Source organism: Saccostrea echinata, unplaced genomic scaffold (assembly GCF_033153115.1).
Source record: "Saccostrea echinata isolate AGI-Se365-2 ecotype Australia unplaced genomic scaffold, CSIRO_AGI_Sech_v1 ptg000005l, whole genome shotgun sequence".
Lineage (NCBI taxonomy): Eukaryota > Metazoa > Mollusca > Bivalvia > Ostreida > Ostreidae > Saccostrea > Saccostrea echinata.
In genome coordinates, this window is record NW_026889754.1 from 17,741,739 (window position 1) to 17,759,255 (window position 17,517).

General features: G+C 31.5%; 1 protein-coding gene across 1 annotated transcript; it reads right to left on the reverse strand.

The window, feature by feature from the left end:
* Positions 1–1,240: 1,240 nt before the first annotated feature.
* Positions 1,241–11,785, reverse strand: LOC133179748 (receptor-type tyrosine-protein phosphatase kappa-like). Its single transcript, XM_061314443.1, has 19 exons — positions 11,782–11,785; positions 11,471–11,473; positions 10,415–10,520; positions 8,279–8,385; positions 7,724–7,890; positions 7,087–7,174; positions 6,611–6,687; positions 6,224–6,260; positions 5,408–5,505; positions 5,186–5,314; positions 4,750–4,892; positions 3,771–3,906; positions 3,441–3,590; positions 3,046–3,145; positions 2,839–2,912; positions 2,565–2,693; positions 2,225–2,347; positions 1,932–2,056; positions 1,241–1,377 (listed from the first exon to the last, which is right to left on the reverse strand). Exons 1-16 carry the CDS (start codon positions 11,783–11,785, stop codon positions 2,688–2,690), a joined length of 1,425 nt encoding a protein of 474 aa, XP_061170427.1. The 3' UTR covers positions 1,241–1,377; positions 1,932–2,056; positions 2,225–2,347; positions 2,565–2,687.
* Positions 11,786–17,517: the final 5,732 nt, after the last annotated feature.

Genomic DNA, 17,517 nt, shown 5'->3' on the forward strand with positions numbered 1-17,517 from the left:
CTAATACCCATCTTTTTTTTAATTCGAGAAAGTTTTAGGCACCTTTCTATTGATAGATCTTTATCTTAAGAAGTTTCTAACAATCCACTAAAAAAATAATCACAATAAAGTCATATAATTGATAATGGAAAACGATTTCCCTGAAAAACTGGATCGAATTAAATGAATTTTTTCTACCCAAGGCTTTGTGTGTTAAATACAATACCAAAACATTTTGCTGCTACGATAAAAAAAATCGCGATATAAACCGAATTTCATAATTCTTTTTTTTTCGGAAAATGAAGAAATATCCCTTAACTCATAGTTAAAGGATTTGCAAATACCGAGAAGTAACGACAATGAGGAAAATTTTATTTAAAAACCTCAAAATGACATGTGTTATCTAATCGAATCAATTATATTCATATAATTGTTATTGTTTTCCAATTGTCAAGAAAATCTTCCGCTTTCTAAAACTTCATATTTCATTGATTACCATAGTCTTCCCACCTTTCATTATTTCAAACGGAATATTTACGAATGCTAATAAAAGAAAGGGCTTCGGAAACCGACCCATATTAAAAAAGAACAAAACTGTTACGGGGAATATTTCCTATTATTGTGACAGGGAATCCAATCTTTTACATTACTTAAAACTTTCGGTAACAGAAGAAGGAAAAGTAGCATTTTGTTTACACATAAAAGCATGCAAGTTTCAAATGAAATGCACTGTACCGACAAAAGGACATATTTCAAATTCGTTATTGTTTAGAAGCTTTGATCTATTCTCGAGGTAAAAATCTGAGCTTAAATTATATCGTCATTACGGATTCTTTTTTAACACAGAAGATATACGATTACCAAACTATCAATTGTATTAAAATTATTAATAATTTCACATCAAACAAAATCAATACAGGATAACCGAAACATAAAAATGCACATATATGGATACATAAATGAGCAAGTAAGTTTTATTTATGTCTAAATGTATCAAGAGACATGTTTTGAAAATAAATACTGCATTGAACACTTCACACATTGGCATATGTTTCATTCATTGAAACAGATCGAGAAACTAGTTGATAACATTTTCTGTACTCTTCCTGAAATCGAGAAAAAGATAAATGAGTTAATTCACGCACAGAACGTCATACCAATAGCATATTTTCTTATTTTTGGAAGGTTAAAAATTTAAGCAATTACTTAACAAATTATTGAACAGTATAACGTATGATGGAGTATTTTTTAGTTTCACGTAACAGATTAGCTATTGCTTCAGGTCTCCTGGTATGCAGTTGTCGGACAATAGTAAATATATCCACCTCTGCGTCCTTACGAAGTTGTTGAAGGGCATTATGTAAAACACAGAACACTCCTGCTGCACCGGCACCATTCCTGTGTATAAATATATACCTTGACAATATACGTGTCATTTGTACATAGATGTGCATTAATTATGAACAAAAATGATTTATTACAGGAACACTTCTAAAAAGAAGGTCTTCTAATAATTAAGATAAAGCACAAGAATTTCCCGTTCTCTTTCAATAAATAACTATGTAACTGTGCATGCATTACTTTAGTAAATCACACGTAACCCTTTATGATGAACAACAGCACAAAATGAAAAATTTAAAAAAAACGAATAAGGTTGACAGTTACGACATACGTTAGCCTTAACAACATGCAGTAAAACAAGACGCATAAGTGGTTACAGGTAATTATTATAACGTACACTGTAGAAAACAATGTTTAATTATTGTTTCATGGCTTTTTCCGCTCTAAAAAAATAGAGGAATCAATTTACAGTGCTGATTTTTTATGCACTAGTACTGTCAATATATATGGAGTGAGAATGGTTCATATTCTGCATTAAATATCCAATACATGTTATTCTTTCTGCATTGCAGAGATCTTTTTTGTTAGAAATACCATTACATCGTACATACTTGCTAGTAACAACAGAAATCAACTTAGATTCCTTTTCTTTTTCTAATACCATCTCAGCCAATTTTATTTCTTCGTCATCATTCCTGGAATATACCTGGAAGACGGTTATGCTTTGTGTCTCTCCCTATATGTACGAGATTAGCATGTTCTATGAACTTGTTGACAATGCAGTACAACTTTCCCTACCTCTTTATTATAAGAATAAATTTGATTATCGACTTCATTTAAAAAGACACTTTTCAATATATCTGACAATTTTTAACTAAGTCTATAAAGTTATAGACAGTCATACATCCCGTAAAATAAGCAGACTACTTTGATTGACGCCACCAATGTTCGTTCCAGTCTTTCTAGCTGTTATTAGGTATGGTGAGCATGAACGATTTTCACCTCTTTCGGGCAGCCAATCAGTATCCTTATTTAGAATTATAAAGAAAAAGTTCTGTTAATTAAAAAAAAAATAAATAAAAATAATCCAAGTAAACAAAAATCACTTTCCCGGCTTTATTGTCGGTAAAGGTAAGAAAATTTATTAAATTAAATAAGAAAATAAATATTAATAAACAAATCAATACATAAACAAAGTCAAAAAAATTTTCATCAGTTTCATTATGGTGATAAATTTGATTTACTGTATCTCTTCATTGTCTTTCAGGACTACGATTGCCCCAACCTGATGGTCCACGCAAATCTCCACAGATCAACCTCCGTATCAGGGAGGGGTTCTGTGTCATAATCAGCCCAGCCGGTGCAGTTTACGACTAAAATAAAAAAAAAACAACAATTATTTGGGTGGAATCTCTCTCTCTCTCTCTCTCTCTTGGTTTCTTATAATTCATCTTCATAAAAAGGAACTTGAATGTTCTTTATTGTCAAAAGTGCACATGTATCTGTATCTGTACATACCGGAACAATCACTGCATTTATATAGCCATTTCTTCCCTCCACAAAAGATGCTAGATATGGTCGATATTCTGACTCTGAAAGAAAACAGTTTTTAAATTCTGTGGGTGAGAAGGATTAAATGAATAGCATAGAATTTGAAAAATAAAATTACATGATGTGTTAAGAAAATTGATTCTTAAATGAAAAATTCAAAGGATCGCAGCATACCTGGTAAAATATCCATATCAACATTTTTTGACCTGTTCTCAGAATTCATTGCTTCCTCTTTATATTCGTCCTCATACACTGGAATTATGGCTTCCAGGAACTAAAACAGTAATATTTAAAAATATGAACAGTAAAACACGCGTATAAAGAAGTGCCAGGAATGGACGATTTTGCTTCATTATAAGCATAATTCGTTAATTCTTAAAGACACAGGGAATGAAAATCACTTCGCTGTCTGTATGTTCGCCATAAGTGTTTTTAATGTATTTTAACTTTTTTTCTTACTCTAATTGAAAGTGTAAAGCAATTAAGATCACATGCACGTATACATGTAATTCTAATAATTTATGAATGTTAATCTACAGATAGATAACATTTCAATCCAGTAGAATCACTTTATAGTCCTTGTATAATTGTTGTTGATTTAATGGTGCCGGGTCATTGAGGAGGAAGCTGGCTTTCGTGACAAGATCATGTTCCGATATGATTGTCTCTCTCTCCTGGAATCCACACAGTAGTGCTTTATGTAGAAATACATACTGCTCCTTGGGATATGAATTGAAATGTATCATATTATTAAATAGTGTCTGTATTTCCATAAATGTATTTATTACAATGTTCTTTGTGAATATGCTTTGGTTTAAAAATATTAATAGACTAAACAAATATAGGTGTCATGATACTTCAAATTCTACTATATCCAATTTAATGATTTTTATCCTTACTAATGTCTGGACCATAGACATACGGTCCTCCCTCATTTGTTTGACAAACTCAAAAACGTTGATCCTCCCCCTTTCTCGTCCTTGTCTCAGTAACGAATCCAGACCAATAAAGGTACCTGTCCTGCCTACTCCAGCGCTAAAATTAAAGAAGATTAAAATAATTGTCCTTGTATAAGACCTCAATGGTTTCAACTACAAGTGTTATCAGAATAATCCTGCAACTGTATTTATTATCCTTGCACCAAGTTACCAGGATTATCATACAACTGTATTGATTACCAGTATTATCTGAAACTGTACAAATTAAACTGGTACCAGAGAAAATGACATCAATTATCCATTTCGGTAGTATTATTGCGCCGCATAGGTTTACAATTGTTACCTTGGGATGAAAATTTTCAATGCTACCTTCAACTACAGGCAGTATTTATTATATAATACTGGCACCTGATCCCACCTCTGATGTCTGGAGGTCCGTGTTTGCTCTGCTCCTATTTTGTATTGTTTAATGGACTTTTGAGCTTGAATACTGTTCGTTATCTCCATATATTTCACTGAATATTTTATAAAAATACTAATAATCAATATAATTATTTTTTTTTTGGAACATCACCCAACAATAAGCAATGTTGACTGTTGCTAAGTTTTATCACGCTGTAGGGCGTGGTTTCATCATTTAGGACCTAACATTTTTTTTAATCAATTTTTTTCTCAAATTCAAGAAATTAATATGTAATATGATATTTGCATTCATTACCCTCTTGCCTGCACCACGAAATAAAGCAAGTATTAGCTGTCGTCATGTATGTTCATCCAGTGAAAAAATGGTAATACATTTTAATATTGTTACAATACATATACTTTTTCACATGTATGTTGCGATAGATTTTGCTAATACTTGAAGCTTTATATTTTGTGTTTTGTGGGCGATAAAAAGGGATTTGAAAAAATAAAAAAAAAATTTGCATAATGTTTTAACCTGCAATGAACCAGTAAAGGAGAACCGGGTTCATTTCTTTTGTTCACAACTCTGTGAAACTGAACAAGTCCTATCTCTTCTGGAGTACCGTGGTCTGGCCAAGCTGTGTAATGGAACTGGGTGATTATCCTTATGTCATTTGACTGCATCGAAAAAGAGCGATCCATATGATATACACGTATGCCTATTTCTACATTCGAATGAACAAAATGAAAATTCATACAGAAGGAAAAAAGTTATTTAAAAATAATAATACACATACAATCGCACACAGCTGTATAAAGTTTATGAATAATCAGCTTAGCATTTACTTCTTTCTTTAACTATCATTACATAAATGATTGTGTAGGATTGTTTCCAAAAGCCATTGGCTGAGTAGCATTTATTTTATCTTTTGAATGAATTTTTATAGACAGGAGAAAAAATAAAAGCTTACGTCCTTCCTTTGAAATGAGAACATTCTTACTGTATGAAAAGCATATTCTGTTTCTTCTAAAAGACTTAGCGAACATAGTCCAATATTTTTAGGTTTTTCTTTATCAAGCCAGTATTTAGCGCACTTATTCTAGGAAAAACAAATTAAAATGTTAATCCTTCTGCAATCAAAACTTCCAATTCAACTTAAAAAAATATATTGAAATGAGACAACTTATCATACCTTTCCATTTTCAACCAAATTTGTCAACATAATAATGTATTCTATGTTTTCTTGCCATATCATTTTTAGAAAGTCTGCCAAAGTATTTTTTCGTGGACCTGCATTCAAAATATGATTAAGATATTAATTTTTCGCATAATCTGTATATTTATTGATATTTAAATCATATCTATGCTTAAGGTCAAGATCTAGTAAATGACTTTAGACCGTCTTTTCGGTGCTAGATCCATTATGACGTCATAATCAATTTAAACTTTCCCTTTCCCGTACTTTACAGCTCCAATAGAATTATGTAGAAAATAAAGTATTTTCATGGCATTCAATTTGAAATCATGTGAAAAGTAATCCCGATACCTATATTCAATTTTACATTACTTTAAAGAAGAGGCTAAGAACACACAAATTACCGTTTTCTGAGAAACTGTAGGCAATCTGAATACATTTCCTTCATCTGATATGGAAAAAACTCCCATATTCGTGACTGGCTTTCTTAATTTTTCATTGAAAATGACAGTTTACAAGATGGTTTTACGTCTTGTTTTCTTGCAAATTATGCCCCGATACACCTTATTTGACCGAGCTTTAGTTATAAAGCATCATAAAAGGAATTTATTTCTCAAGTTTGAGAAATCTGTAGGCTCTTTTCATTTACTAGATCTTGACCTTAAATTCATTATTTTGCGTCAAATTAAAAAAAATACTCCAAGACTTACTAGATAAAAGAAAATGTTTCAAAATGTCTTTTACATTTATATTAATGCAAACACTGAAAGATTGGTATATTGAGTAACGAATTAAAAAGAAATGGTTTTTTACCTTGAGCGGCAATGTATTGTCTTTCACTTTTATAATCCTGAAATAATGATGTTTAAGTATAGTTTATAAGGCATGAAACTAATTTAATATTTATATTTCCCTACTTTTGTTACAAGAGACACTTAGTAAATACTGAAGCATAGCAGTTGCTTTTAGAGGATAATATATATTCATCGATTAGACGATTAATAAAATTTTGGTAAATGCATTTTGAAAATAGATAAATAATATTATAATGTCAATTCTTTAATCTCCATATGCACCTACCAGGGAAAAACTTTTTAAGCGCTCCAGTTTATCAGGAAAACGACAAAAGATATTATACTCTTATTTATTTGAATGATGTATATTAAGAAGCACAGCGAATGCATTACTTTTAGATAATACCTTTATATAATTTGCGTTGATGTAATCGTCATCATGTACGTCCCATTTTTCTTCAAGAACAACCCTTGAATGTTCATCTATGACAGTCAGGACGGGAAATTAACCAAGAAATATTAATATTTAATAAAATAAGAGTACGCTTATTTATTGTTTCATTAATTCTTGGCACTCTTGTAAAATTTCAATTTAAATATGAATTCATCAAAGGCATCAACCTTTTTCATTCGTGCAGTTTCCTCCAGACATTGATATGACCATATGGAAGAAATGAAATATTAGGCTAAAAATTTTTAGTATTAGGCTAAAAATAGATATCTTTTCAACGATACAAGAAAGTCCACTGACATATACTGTGAATTAGTTGACATGATTTCTACTGAAAAACTTCTTTGCCCTCGCAATTTTCTTTCATTGATAAGTGTATCTCTTGCAATTTCATAACCCACCCCTATACAAAGTATGCAAGCCATTCTTACATGGAAATGTCGTTTTAAATCGATTCTTGGTGAGATTTTCTTTCTTCTGTGCTGTAGGGCATTTGTTTACGTCTGCAGCAGGTAGTCTCTGATAGTAATGTATATAAGTAATAGGTGAATGAGATAAATATTAATCACTTTATAAGCTTTTAGGGGATTTATCTCATTTATATAGTCAACTCAACATTTTGAGCATATTTTGCTTATTCTTATAAAAAGCAAGTTAGAATCCACATTCAATTTAAGCTACAAATGTGCAAAATTTAAATCGATACCAGTTTAAAGACAATCATATTCTTTGTCTACAATTTTTTTTATTAGGATCACTGCATGCCACATTAGGGTAAGTATTCAATGTACTTTTATATAGAACACTTTAAAAATGGATCACCTTTTTCATTCAATTATTGAAAAAAATAAGCAATTTCTTACTTCGAAACTTTTCTTGAAATGATACCCTGTTTGCTCCACTTATTAAAACATATGTTGAATATGGGGGCCTGTATTGCATATGCACTTTTTTTTTTCGAATATGAACTACAAGTTTCAAAAGACACGGATATTTTAAAAGACAAGAGATAAAAGTACATGTTTCCCATAAATAGTGTCATCACAATCAAAACTAGGGGTTTAATACCATATATTCCAATTGAAAAATATGATTCTTTTCACTGCTTTTTATAGCAATGATGTTGTGTAGCTCCTGGATATGTATAACTGTGCTGATTTGGCTCGTATTGTAGTATTCACTGCTGGAAACAGCATTCTTCAATCTTATTTCAGGTGATGCCTGGGACAGATGACCTTTAAAAATCATATATATCCTGATATAAAGTTTCATCTAAGACAATTGGTACTTCTGAGAAACAAGGGAAGAATAATGATTTATTAAAAAAATCAAAGTAATTTTTTTTTCCTAGAAATGAATCAAGAAATACTTTGAATTCATGTTATACTCAAAATGTACAACTAAAGAGTCACATATTTGGGAAAATTTGTTGTTGTGGCTACTGATTATTACTTTGCTAAGCATCCAAACTTCGTTATCCGAAATTTCAAAGTACCATTTTTTTCCAAATCTGAGGATTTGAGATATTGAAGTTATAATACATAAAACTTGATTCGACTTCCAATTCATTTATTCTATTCGAGATATCCAAGATGAACAGATTTTTTAAAAAAATATTTTTACCACCGATATTCATGTATCCCTTGTCTTCAGAATTACGTTTTGGGTCATACTCTACATGTGTGTATAGGTTCCCTGTGTCCCCTCGATCTTTTTGCGCTAACTGTCGCCTGTAAAATTTTAAGCAAATTTATTCGAAGAATTTAAACTATCTAAAATGTAATTATCATAGGATGAAACTATGTTATTCAGTAAAATGAAAGTCGACGGAAAGGTGACTGAATATCAGAGCTCTCCCATTCAGCGACCTTTCCAGATCCTTCAATGATCATTTAGTGGATTGGATGGATGTGTGTTCGTCTTGTGTATCATATGTATTTTTTGTGAAAGGGATTTAAATGTTTGCGATAAAATTATTAGTGAATAAAGAAGAAAGGAATTGATAACTGCTAATCTCCATATTTTTATTAATAAACGCATATATGCTTTCAATGATCTATATTTCTATATGAAAATATGTAATGAAATAATAATGAAAACTTACATCGTGTTCATCACAGAACTCAAAGAATAAATTAAAAAACAAATAAATGGAAACTATAAATTGTTAGGTTACAACTGAAAAAAAAAAAATCAAACTACAGTGGCGCCGCGTTTATCCGGACGCCATTTATCCGGACGCTTCACCATCCGGACGATATTTATTGGGAACCGATTTTTTCCACGTTATTTTGTCTCATTAATCCGGAAATTCGTGTTCCGTATCCGGACGGTCGATTTCTACTACAAAACGTTATAGTTCATTGAAAAATGACTCGTTTATCCGGACGGTAATTTTTCAAGAAACGACTTTTTCACACTTATCTTGCGGTAGTGTTAATTGTTGTAAAAACATTGGCCATGCAGTTTGAAGGCGGTTACCCGTGACCTACAAACAATAGCGTCTATAATTAGCGTATGTTTACCATGTGTTTTAACTTTACCCCAATTAAATCACACGTCTATTATGAAGCTCGAAGAATTTAGCTTACACTATGCATTAATTAAATAATAATCCGTTCAAAATCATATTGCTAGCCGTATATACATCGGTGAATTCATGAGAATTTGGGAGAGTTTTAAATAAAATGAACAATGATTAACTAGCGATTTCTCATGCTCTTTATCATGTTTATCATGTTGATTACGTTAACTTAGTTTAAAATACGATTTTCCATTTCTTAAAACGAAAACGTATTTGAAACGCTTTTTTCCACAAGACAGTTTAGAAGGGTACATAATTGAAGAAATATCTTTCTATTTAATGTACTACCGTCTCGCTTTAAACCTACACTACTTTAGGAAAAAAAAATATATGAAACTGGCGATTACGTTTTTCGTGATATTTTAATGATCGAAATTCAAACTTAGAGTCTAGAAAAAAAATATTGATAATCATAAGATGACTTGTGTTTACGTTGAATGTTTTAGTACTTCCACTGATTGCTCGTGATTGAATTAGTTTGCAGTGTTCAGTTAATTTTATAGTAACACTGTGCAATGAATATACGGAGAATATACGCGGTTAATTTAAATTTGAACATTTGCCAATGATGATGCTGAACAGTTCTGTCACATCATATGAGCTTCAATAATTAAAATATATGGCGAAATAAAACAACAGTAGATCACAATTTACTTAGCCCATGAAGTCACATGCCAAAGAGAAGGCGAATAGAAAAAGGTCTCAGCATAAAAATTGCTTATCAATTTTTTTTTGTGTCTTATTGTGTAAATTACATTTTAATATATATTTTCTTTAATTAATTATTTCTTTTTTAAAAAAGTATAAAATAAAAACAATAAGCCAAAATAATAATTTAAAAGTTTCTTTTCTTCTTCCACATTTGATACAAGAATGTGCATATATACATGCTTGGAGAGTGTTTTTTGAGAAGTGATTCAATTATCCGGACGATTCATTTATCCGGACGATTTCGTTAGGGACAGAGGCGTCCGGATAAATGAGGCGCCACTGTACAGTGTTACTAATTATATTTGATATTTTGCTTTTCTATATACTATAGGAAGGATTAAATGAAAATCAACAAGACTTAATTACTGTGGATTTCTATTTTGCATTTTCTACTAAGAATGTTATACTTTCTGGTTTTTAATTCCTTGTTTTAAATCCACAAAATTTCGCTAAAAGAAAGATACCTTAAAATCACAATAACAATGATGACTACAACTGCTAACACTGTAAAGGCAGTCATGAGTCCACCGACTATTCCTCCTGTATTTGGATCCGATGATATGAGAAAGGCTATGAATGAAATTTAATCATAAAGCTGTTAATCACTTGTTTGATACATGAAGTTACATAAATTCTTCACAATTCATAATCACATAAGTGATGTGTGATATAAGCAATGGAGAGAAGATTTATCATTAAAAAAGTAATTTGTCGCAAATTTTTACATAGAGAAGTGTCAAGTGTTAAGTAGGATGTTATACATATTCGTACAAATTAGGTGCGCGTTTTAATTGGAAATGAAATAATGTCAGGATTCAAACTAGTATGTTTCATTTTACACAATGCTCTAAACAATGAAAACCCCTAATACCTGAAGTGTAACCTTTAAAACAAATTATAAATTCACAATCGAACGGTAGAGAATATGTAAGTAAATACAATCCTAACAACAACTTATTAAACAATTTGTTTGCAAGGCAATCGACAAGAATATCAAGTGAAACTTAAATGATTTATCATTGTTAAAGAAAAAAAGTATTTACTCTGGTTTTAATGCACTGTTTTATAGGCTGAAAAAAGGTCAATAGCGTATAACTTGTGAAGCCTACGTCACAATATGTTCGACGTCAAAAACATATCAATCCATTAGACGTCAAATTGAAATTTTGAACAATTTGAATTTTTTAATGAAAATTATATCCTTATTTACACTACATGATAGAAAATAGAATTTTATTGAATACGTTTTAAAGCTACCCAAGTAATAATTGTAGAATCTGTACTGGAACAGTTAACGATTTTTTTCAAACACTTCTTCACGTTTTATGTTGATTGTCTCAACCCATTTAACACACTATAACTTGGGTAAAAAAATTAAATGTCATTGTTATTTCCCAAGCATTCTATTTTTTGAAAGTAAATCAGCTTTAAATTTGTACGAAAATATATTGCATCAAACTGTAATTAGCAGTTATATCGAAAATGTATACGAATTGTTGCATTAGTTCACTTTGTGTTACCTTCTGTACAAATAAAGAAAAAGAATAGTAATCATGCTTAGAAGTCCATTAAAGCAATACGAATAGGGAGCAGAGCAAACATGGACCTCAAAAAAAAAAAAAAAAAAAAAAAAAAAAAAATCAGGGATGAGATCAAGTACCATGGAGGAGTAAGCATCCCTTGCCGACCTGTCACACCCACCGTGTGCTCCTTGTCATGATCGGACAACCGGAAAATTCCGAAGACAATTCAATGTAAAAATAATGACCTATGTGTATGAAAATGTCTGTCAACATTCAACTTAACCAAAAATTTTATTTGCTAATGTTACCCATCGGTAGAAATTCATACAAACAGATCTTGGGTTTTTGTAAATTATATTATGGATTAAACCTACAACATTCATACAACATACTTTACATTTATACTTTAAACGCAGTTCAATTACTTAAAATATCCGTTAATATAACAATTTCAACTTAACGTATAAATAAATTGCTTAAATCAAACGATAACTGAAAACAATGATATTATTAATATAATGATAAATGGATAAAAAGCTTACCAGCCTATATCACCCTATGTCAGTATTATACAATAGATGCGTCTACCTTGACGGCGTGCATGGATGGGTATGACAGGTAATTTAAAAAACAGGTTTTGGTTAGTAAAGGAACACAACTCATTCTCTCATTCTCTCATACACCCTCTTCTCTCTATTACCCTAAATCACGCGACGAACAAACAATGAAGTGAACAACGACAGGTAGGTGGATCCAAGATCCAACACCTGGTTACACTAACAAGGTCATTGCATCGACCATGGAACTTGAGAAATGTTGACTTTAAACGAGAATGTTGATTTCTGTTTATCATCAACTTATTTGTCAATAGCTTGCGTCGTTTTAGAAATTGTTAAAATATATTCAGCTAGACTACTCCATACAATTTATGATGATGATAAGAAGCTAAGTCAGGATACATACCATCACACCTGGCACCTGTCCATCCCTCTTCACAGCCACTGACACAGTGTCCACTGTCTTTGTCACATGAATATTTTAAACAGTTGTTACATTGATCCTCGCACTTTGTACCAAAATATCCATCCTCACAAACTACAATATGTCAAAAATACTTTCTTTTTTTTAAATTACTCATTTTGTTTGTTAATTTGTGAATGGATGGTTGTAACCAATACAGAAAACAAGAGGCACATGGACCACATCGCTCACCCGAACCCACTGGCTAAGAAGAAGCAGAAATCAGTTCAGTATATTGAAAAGTTTTAAGGGGAGACTTAAATTTACAATACATTTAGGATGTTTTTATTTCAATATAAATAATCATGGCTTTGCTGTTCTTAAAAAGAAGAATTTTAAAGATTTTTTTCGCTATGTATTCCTTTGTAAAACTCTGATTGGTCTTTGTGGCACCACCCTACCCACTGTAACAGGGTTCGACACTAACGTTAGTCCGTTAGTCTCAGACTAACACATTTTCATTCGGACTAATAAAATCTGTGGCTAATTAGTCCGAGCGGACCAATAAAAATTTCTGGAAAACAATATGAATAAATTACCGATGTCCGATTCTCGACAACTTTTACTGGAAAACCTCCGTGTATTTTTAGATTTCTAACTTTTGGCGGGTAGTTATGCAATTCTGAGTCATGATCGATATGAAGTAAATGTTTTTAGCGATCATGATTTAGTATGACACTTTAAAGAAAGATGTTGGACGTTTTGGATGTAATGTAAAGACCAAAAAAAAAAAAAAAAAAAAAAAAAACGAGATCGGGAATACGATCGTCCTTGCTGATTGCGAGATTTCAACGAATCTGTGGAATAATGTATTTCACGTAAATGCTTTGTTTATTTAAAAAAAAAGTATAAAACGTCTATTAATTGTCAATTTAAATTAATGTTTAAAAACACTGATGTTTCTTTTTCTTTTCTTTTTTTTTTTGACGGACTCATAAAATCGCGCGCGGACTAGTAAAAGTAAAGAAGCACTAGTCCGGCCGGACTAAAGCCTAAAAATGTTAGTGTCGAACCCTGCTGTAAATTTAAACAAATTTGAATCTACACTACCTGTGGATGCTCCTGTAATAATATGACTAATCTGGATTTGCTAATCTTGAGCAGCAGATTTTTTCAAGATGATTCCTATATATTCTTATCCAAAACTTTGACCCTCTGTTGTGCCCCAACCCCTTGGGCGGGGGGGGGGGGGGTCATGATTTGAACAGTACCTAGTGCTTATGGAATATATATATATATATATATATAACTAATATGGCTTAGTTGTGCTTGAGAAGAAGATTTCAAAGATATCTCCTATTTAACGTGTACGATCAGGTTCTTACAAGGGATATATAGGTTTTCCTTTTACTCTGCCTGAGTTAATGAATGGACTGATTATTAAGGCAGCTATGTCTGAAGGTATATCACATAGTACTTAAATTTTCTCTCTCATCTAGAGATGGGGACTGGGTAAGATACTACTTCCATTTATAGATAAGAACCAGTTGTCTCAATCTTCTTCAGATTTACTACACCATAAACTTACGGACTTAACAAAGATTGCATTGAAGTCTTTGGAGCAATTTTCTAAAAATAAAAATTCAAATAAAAAGAATATCAATAAATACTGTAGTGAAAAAAAATGTACTAAAACACATAAGAAATACAATGACCATTGCAAATGATTTTTTTACCAGGTAAGATTTTTAAAATGGATTTTTTTTATTAATTGAAACAGATGGAGATAACTCATACCGAAATTCAAGGTCATAAGATAGGAAACATCCCATCCTTACATGCTAATAGTAATAAATGGGAATTTTGTCTAAATATACTGAGTATTCAACACCTACATACCTATGTATTCAATTTCATTGAATCTTTTGCTTTTAGGATGGAATACCTTTACACCTTTGTTGCTGATTCATCATCCAACTCCTTCAGCTACATTCTGAATACCTGACTTTCCAAAGCTTTGCCTTATATACCATTAGTTTAATCCATTCCAAGAGTTGTCAGGTCATTCCACTAATTAAAGTCTTCAATACGTTTTACTCCAATGCCCCTTAACCATTACACCTATATCATATGTAAACCTTGACCAACTATTGTGGCCCTGCCCTACCCCCAGGGGTCATGATTTGAACAAACTTGAATCTACACTACCTGAGGATACTTCTGTTTTAATATGTCTAATAATGGCTAAGCTGTTCTTGAGAAGAATATTTTTGAAGATATATATTTCTATGATAAACTCCCGTTGTGGCCCTGCCCTACCCCCAAGGGTCATAATTGGAACATTAATCTACACTACCTGAGGAAACTTCTGTATTAGTATGTCTAATAATAGCTAAGCTGTTCTTGAGATGATGATTTCAAAAGACGTTTCTTATATATTCCAATGTTAAACTTTGACCCCCCCCCCCTCATGTTGTAGCCCTGCCCCACCCCTGGGGTCATGGTTGAAACAAACTTGAATCTACATTAACTGAGAATACGTCTGTGATAATATGACTAATCATGGCTCTGCTGTTCTTGAGAAAAAGATTTTTAAAGATATTTTCCATATATTCACATGGTAAACTTTGACTCCACTGTTGTGGCCCTGCCGCACCCCCAGGGGTAATGTTTGGAAAAAACTTGAATCTTCACTACCTGATAATACTTCTGTAATAATGTGACTAATCATGGCTTTGCTGTTCTAGAGAAGATTTTTAAAGATATTTCTTATGTATTCCCATGGCAGACTTTGACTAAACTCTTGTGGCCCCGCCGTACTCCCGGAGATTATGATATGAACAAATTTGAATCTAGATTATATAATGAATATTTCACATAAGTTTAATCTTTTCTTCCCTAGTGGTTCTTGAGAAGAAGATTTTTAAAGATGTCACCAAATTTTCACAAATTCTTAATTATCTCCCCATGAAAGAAGGCGCAGCACTTCCTGTGAACAAACTTGAATCCCCTTCACCCAAAAATGCTTTGTGGCAAATTTGGTTGAAATTGGCCTGGTGGTTCTTGAGAAAAGTCGAAAATGTGAACAGTTTACAGACGACAGATGGAGGCCTGACACTCTTTGATCAAAAAAGCTCACTTGAGCCTTCGGCTCAGTTGAGCTAAAAATAAATTATCCGATTCAACGTACGTATTTACGTAGTACGAGGAACGAGACTTTTTATGGTTTATATTTGTCAGCATAGATAATAGTTATAAGTAAATTTATGTACGTACTATATACAGCAATATATACACTATATATGCAAGCAAAACCCTGCAAAATTATTTTTAAAATGTCTAGAAATAAGGTTTTAAAAAGGTGATTTTTATTCAAATGTCAATGTTTAGAATAATCAAAAAGGGTGTCAAATTTTGAATCGTATCGATCTTCATGTATTTTTACATGCATATTTCATATACTGACCATAAGGCTTGTTGATTTTACGAGGATTTAGCTAAACAAACTCTTTGCCTACTAGAGCAAAACTTAGAAACATCTTTTGAAAAAAAAATGAAATAACCACTATGCATTAACTTTGTATTTTGGCAAGGCCAAATTTTGTTCGTTCATGCATTTCAAGTCACTATACAAGATACAAGTCTTATTTCAATGATAAAGCTTGAAAAAAAAACAATGCATCACATTTTATTCTTGTATGGATATGTGAAGATTATGGCTTTGTTTTTATACAAAAGTAAGATTTTTTGGATAAATGATTACTTTGGCATTGATAAGGTTGTCGAAATCTTCACTTTTTTATGACTAGGAAAGAATCCCCCCCCCCCCAGTGCGAAGCGCAAACGCACCAACACAAGGCTCCCGTGACCGGTTTGAACACATTGATACAGAGAACAGAGGATTCGCCAGTCTTGACAAAAAATTCAAATCGGTTAAGTTTTATCTGAGATGTAGGTTATAAATAGAGATAGCAGATTTCAAATAAAACTGATTATTTTACTTTGTAATCAGGGACTAGAAGTTTTAAAAATACTTAATTGACACAGAAAACTAATAATAGAAACTTGTAGATAAAAGGAAATTTTTTTAGTGCATTATATTCCTCAATTTTTTGCAAATTGCTTAATTTTTAAATTGACTTATCTTTTCAGTTTTTAAAATACCCAACACCATATTTATATGGAATTCAAGATTCCAACATTCATATATCTCTATATCTTTTCAAATCAAAGTGTCACTTTGCATGGTACGATTATTTTAACCTTTTATATTTTGTAGGAAGTGAAATGCTATTTTTTCTAAGTTATATCTCTTTTGATCTCTTTTTTGAAATACCGGCATATTCTAAGAAATAAAAGGATTGCAATATAATCCTTCCTAAATGACCTATTGTGTTATTAAACACAATAAAAATCTGACTGATATGCTCTCCTCCTAACTTATTTAATAATTTGTATAACAGATGTGCAAATAGGCTCCCGAAGATGGGAAATTTGCAGGTAATTAATAAATTATCAAAATCATAAACCTCGTATATATATCCACCGCTAGATATGGTAATGGTATATATACTAGAGTGTCTGACCTAGTTTGCTGCATGTGCACTTCACAATATATATATATATATATATATATATATATATATATATATATATATATATATATATATATATATATATATATATATATATATATATATATATATATAAACGAGGGGTGATCAAAAAGTTCGCGAACTATCTCAATATTTACAAAACCACAATTCAGATCAGAATAAAATTTGGTACACATATAGTCATACAAATGTTCTATAAATAACAGATGTTAAATAATGTTTTGCTCCGTGTTTGTGACGCCACAAAGTGAAAATGACGTCAATATATAGGTGACTTGTGACAAAAAATGTTTGACTCAGTCTCACTCGAGAAACGAAGGGCTGTAAAGTTTAACGTTATATCTTGGAAATTCCTTTGCAGTAGAATACGATAATTTGTACAAGGTTTATGAAGACAATAGACTTACCAGAAGTCCAATCATTAATTAGATTGATTATTTTAGTGAAGGCAGGGAGATGGTTAAAAAT